This window comes from Trachurus trachurus (assembly GCF_905171665.1).
Source record: "Trachurus trachurus genome assembly, chromosome: 21".
Classification (NCBI taxonomy): Eukaryota; Metazoa; Chordata; class Actinopteri; order Carangiformes; family Carangidae; genus Trachurus; species Trachurus trachurus.
The window spans coordinates 31,734,871-31,740,561 of record NC_139899.1 but is presented as its reverse complement, the minus strand read 5'-3'; the positions used below and the strand labels follow the sequence as shown (position 1 = coordinate 31,740,561).

The 5,691-nt window shown below is 44.1% G+C and overlaps 1 protein-coding gene across 1 annotated transcript; it reads left to right on the top strand.

The window, feature by feature from the left end:
- Nucleotides 1–2,269: 2,269 nt before the first annotated feature.
- Nucleotides 2,270–5,033, top strand: LOC311004118 (ras-related protein Rab-5B-like; the record flags this gene model as incomplete). Its single annotated transcript, XM_083996066.1, has 3 exons — nucleotides 2,270–2,435; nucleotides 3,947–4,098; nucleotides 4,902–5,033. 3 exons carry the CDS (start codon nucleotides 2,270–2,272, stop codon nucleotides 5,031–5,033), a joined length of 450 nt encoding a protein of 149 aa, XP_083852192.1.
- Nucleotides 5,034–5,691: the final 658 nt, after the last annotated feature.

The window sequence follows — 5,691 nt, the reverse complement described above, 5'->3', positions numbered from 1 at the left end:
CACATGTATGTATGCATGTAGCCTATTAATTAATTCAACCATTGTTAGGAGGGGTCCGTGAACTCACCACCAAACCACCACCATCATCATCATCATCATTCTGCTGTTATAGATCCACTGACACTGGATCTATGTGTGTGTGTGTGTGTGAGTGAGAGAGCTGATGAGACATTCAGGGACAAACCGTCATTGTCAGTGTTGTTGTCCAATATGGAGGCTTGACATAGTTTCAGATTGAGACGTAGCCTATAAATACTAAACACAAATGTTGTATTATAATGAGCCGCTCCTCCTCCTTATAGTTGTTATGGTTATATGGACGTTGTGTTGTTTTTCTGGCTGTAACTAAACTAACAAGTCTAACCAGTAGGCCTCATTAATCAGTTAATTTCTTAGTAGTAATTAGTTTTAGAGATGTAGAGAAGCAGCTCTGTCGGTGAGTTTATCAAAATACTAAACACAAATCTTGTTTTGTAATGATCCGCTCCTCAATGTATCTATCTATCGCTTTTATAGTTAAATGTTAAAAGTTGTGTTGTTTTTCAGGCTGTAACTAACAAGTCTAATCACTATTGATTCATTTTGATTGATTATTTCACTGATTAATGAATCAATTTCTTATGTCTGTGAGATATTCTGCTTTATTTAGATGTTTTATTCTACCCACCGCCAGGCCCTAGAGTCAAACGTGTTGAGTTCACTGACACAAACTGTGCGTTTTCTGTTTATTTTTCTGTGATTCACTCCATCAGTTCATTGTTGTTGTAGTTGTTGCCATAGATTTCCACTGTGTGACGTCAGATGAGTGTTTTGATTTGATCTCTGTTAGCCCCGGTCCACAGGTCACTACTGTTGTATCCAGATAAAAACCTGCAGGACTGATCTTCAGACTGGAGGAGAAGGAGAGGGGGGGTTGTTGTCTGCTGTGAATGATGTCATCTCTCACTTCCTCCTTGTGCAGATAAAACCACGGCGAGAAGAAGAAGACGAAGGTAAAGAAGGTGAAGACGTGGTCAGCGAGGCCCGACTGCGTTGGAGGTAGGGAATCGGGATGTCACCATTACTTGGTATTTACTCGGTATTAAACGCCACAGTTAATGAATCGTAAAGATTCCTAAATACCGCCGCTTTCCAATGAACTGGTCCAACTATCTGGTGTGGAGACCAGTCTCAGCCTGGTCAGATGCGAAAATGAACTGATGAAGCCTCTTGGATGAGAAGTGAAACGTCTTCCTAGACAAATAACCAAGTCCAGCTGCTTTCGATTTAGAATTCCTTTGAGATACTATGACGTGGACAAATGAGAATATGCACCGGCTTATGTTGTGAAATTAATTAAAGCAGAAGTAAGCAGAATATTTATGTTAATATAAGTCTGAAATAGTTATATCTTCCGATGACAATCACTTCTATAGAGTGTTTGGTCTGAAACACGGGTCTGTCAGTCACTCTGCTCTGCTCTGAGCCGAAGAGAAAACTTTCCTTGTATCCTACAAGTTTTATCCAATGAGGAGAGAGAACGGCATGAAGGGGCAGTCCTCTCTGTGTGTGCAGCCAAGGGATGCGCGTGAATGTGGTGACGTAGGGACGAGGACCAATAGATCCATGACGAGGGCGGGGGCTGCTAACTCCATTGACTGACAAGACGTTATGGTGCGTTCAAGGCAACCCGTAACTCGTGTTTTTCCGACCTGTGAAGTCGTACCAGTTCGATCTGGTACGAGTTCACGGGTCAGAAGTTACGAGTGGCCGTTATAGTGAGGTAAAACAGGTCGGAAAAACACGAGTGGGTTGCCTGGAACGCTACAAAGTCGTAAGTCGTGACATGAAGCTGTAATTTACGGTTTCAAAAGCCGGCCTGGAACGCAGCATTAGCCAAAACGACCGGATCGCTTACTTCTGCTTTAAAATATTTGTGTAAAAATTAGTAATGTAATTATATTTTGACTGTATTTGATTTTACACATTCATATGTTGTGAAATTAATTAATGCATAATAATCGTGATAATCGTAATACCGTGATTATTTCTCTTACAATAATCGTACCAAGAAAATCTATTAACGTGACGTCGCTGTGAATGATGTCGTCTCTCACTTCCTCCCTGTGCAGATAAAACCACGGAGAAGGTGAAGACGTGGTCAGCGAGGCCCGACTGCGTTGGACGACTCTGTGACTGACTGACTGACTTCCCCCCCCCGCCCCCCGGAGGAGGAGGAGGAGGAGGCCCAGCCCCCCCCCAGCCCCCTCACCCCCCCACAGCCGCCGGTATGAGCTCCAGAGGGAGCGGCGGCCGCACCAACGGCACGCTGCCCCAGACCAAGATCTGCCAGTTCAAACTGGTTCTGCTGGGCGACATGGCCGTGGGCAAGTCCAGCCTGGTGCTGCGCTTCGTCAAGGGACAGTTCGACGAGTTCCAGGAGACGACTATCGGAGGTGAGAGGAGAGATGAGGGAGGATGGATGGTTGGTTGCTATAGGAAACCATAAGCCAACATTTTTTTTTTTCGTGTCTTGCCTCACTCCCGAGTCCATGACCAGCAGATAGACACCATCCTTTCGACTGTGCGTGCAGTAACCATGGAGATAGAGCCGTATCGCCGTAATTAGCTTAGCTCAAACACTGGAAGTGTATGGGTAGTGTTAGCCTGCCTCCTACCTGAGCTGAAACCAGCAGTCAGAAGCTGATTTCATTTTAGCTCTAAACTCTGTAAATATTTCACTTCATCCACATTTCAAACATGTTTAGGTGAGAAAGTAGCCGTTTAGATCAGCAGTGTGTCGTTAATTTGTCTAAATACCAGCTGTTTACAGTTTTGTTGGGACGAATTCGGCGCTACTCAAGCTAACCGTTGTGACCAACGCACTTCCGGTTACTTTCACAAAATAAAACGGCCGTTGCCCTTTACATACAGAAAACCATGACGATAGAATTTGTGCTTTTACTTTGAAATAGGAAGCTAACCTACCCTCGATGTAGCTAGCTTGAACCAAAATAAACCGTCTTTGCTTGAACCCTCTGTTTTGACCGATCTCGTCCCGTTAGCGGCATTTGACCGCTCAAGATGCCTTACCGGAGAGTTTTGTCAGCTCTGAGACGAAGATCGGCCCGCCGGTTTCCCTTTAGAGTTGCTGAAGAGTTTCTCTGATGACTTTAGGTGGAGGCAGGCTAACACTACCCATACACTTCCAGTGTTTGAGCTAAGCTAATTAGCGACTTTAGGTGGAGGCAGGCTAACACTACCCATACACTTCCAGTGTTTGAGCTAAGCTAATTAGTGACTTTAGGTGGAGGCAGGCTAACACTACCCATACACTTCCAGTGTTTGAGCTAAGCTAATTACGGGCGATACGGTTCTATCTCCCTTGTTACTGCACGCACAGTCGAAAGGATGGTGTCTATCTGCTGGTCATGGACTCGGGAGTGAGGCAAGACATGTAAAAAAAAATAAATGTTGGCGTATCCCTTTAAAAGCCAGACTGGATGTGTATTGCAGGTATCTGTAATTCAGTTTTGCCTTGTCAAAAAGAAAATTTCTGATATCTGCAACTACGTTCTTCCTATTGGACAAATGACGTCACTTTTGCAATTCATGTGTTTGGGGTTTGTCATCACAGATATCTACAGTTCAGTTGCAGATATCCGCTATGTGAATAATTACGATGGTTTCAGCTGCTTAGTCAGGATAGTTTTGTCCCACAGACAGTGAAGTGAACGTTGTTTATTATTATGAACTAATTGATTAATAGAGGAGGGAGCTGACAGATTCATCAATACTGAGTGATAATTAGTTGAAGATTAATGAGTTAATGTTGCAGCTGGTGAAGGAGCCAATTCATCTGAATCTATAAAACATGATTATTATAAATGTATTACCGGCATAGTCGATTGTGTTCAGTGTTGATAACGCTGTGTGTGTGTGTGTGTGTGTGTGTGTGTGTGTGCAGCTGCCTTCCTGGCCCAGTCCGTGTGTCTGGACGACACCACGGTGAAGTTTGAGATCTGGGACACGGCGGGTCAGGAGCGCTACCACAGTCTGGCGCCCATGTACTACAGAGGAGCTCAGGCCGCCATCGTGGTCTTCGACATCACCAAGCCGGTACGAGACCAAACACACAATGTTTCTTCAACATTTTGTCAAATTGGCCCATTGCCATAATCCCTATAGTCATAGCAGTAGGTTTGTTACCTTTAATTGTCGGTGCAAGCTGTTTTTTAGAACGGCGGAGCAGAGCCGTGAGCTGCTCAGAGCTACACTACGGAGGCTCATGGGATTTCTTGGTTTCCCTCATCAAACTCATGAAATACACAATCCAACAACTCCACAACGCTCTGGTGGACAAGTTGTGACCTGCACATTCACCACGCTATGAGATAATAACACAACGTTACCACACAGAGTTGTTTTAGAGGGAAATACAGAGACTGTTGATGAAAAACTGTCCCTGAAGGCAACGCGCATCAGTGGTTTTGCATGAATTTCCCTCTAAAACAACTCTGTGTGGTAACGTTGTGTTATTATCTCATAGCGTGGTGAATGTGCAGGTCACAACTTGTCCACCAGAGTGTGATACTTTGGCAGCTGACTATAATTAAAGTAACTTATACTGTGTATGTGTGTGTGTGTGTGTGTGTATATATATATATATATATATATATATATATATAAATAATACCTAAATAAAACATAAATAAAAGATTAGTGATCATTTCACACAACTAATAATCTGACATTAATATGAATATCAGCTTGTGCGGCTGCTGTGTATTGTTCATTCACAGCAGCCGTGACCTCTGTCGCCTCCGCCTGGTGTTAACGTGTGTATGTGTGTGTGTGTGTGTGTGTGTGTGTGTGTGTGTGTGTTAATGTGTGTGTGTTTGTGCGTGTGTGTGTGTGTGCAGGAGACCTTCGAGCGGGCCAAGGCCTGGGTGAAGGAGCTGCAGCGACAGGCCAGTCCCAACATCGTCATCGCTCTGGCGGGGAACAAGGCCGACCTGGCCGAGAAGAGACTAGTGGAGTATGAGGTAACGTGATGACGTCATCATTAACTCACCTCTGCAGGGAGGCAACAGAGCATCTTTTAAAGAGATGATGCAGTTAGAGCTAAGTTATTAACCTGTTAGATCCTTAAAATCCGACTGTCTGTATCTTAGTTAAAGCAGAAGTAAGTGGTCCGGTCGTTTTCGCTAATGCTGCGGTCCAGGCAGGCTTTTGAAATCGTAAATTACAGCTTCAAGTCACAACTTACGACTTTGTAGTGTTCCAGGCAACCCACTCGTGTTTTTCCGACCTGTTTTACCGGTGAAAGTCACTATAACGGCCACTCGTAACTTCTGACCGGTGAACTCGTACCAGATCGAACTGGTAGTTTCCTTGAACGCACCATAACAGTCCTCGTCCCTACGTCGCCACATTCACGGCGTCCCTTGGCAGCACACACAGCCCTGCATGCCGTTCTCTCTCCTCATTGGATAAAAACTGTAGGATACGATAAATGTTTTCTCCTGGGCTCAGAGCAGAGCAGAGTGACTGACAGACCCGTGTTTCAGACCAAACACTCTATGTAAGTGATTGCTGTTGGAAGATATAACTATTTAAGACTTATATTAACACAAATATATCACTTACTTCTGCTTTAATCCATGAATGTAAATAATCTGATGTGAAATAAACAAAAACGTGATTTAATAA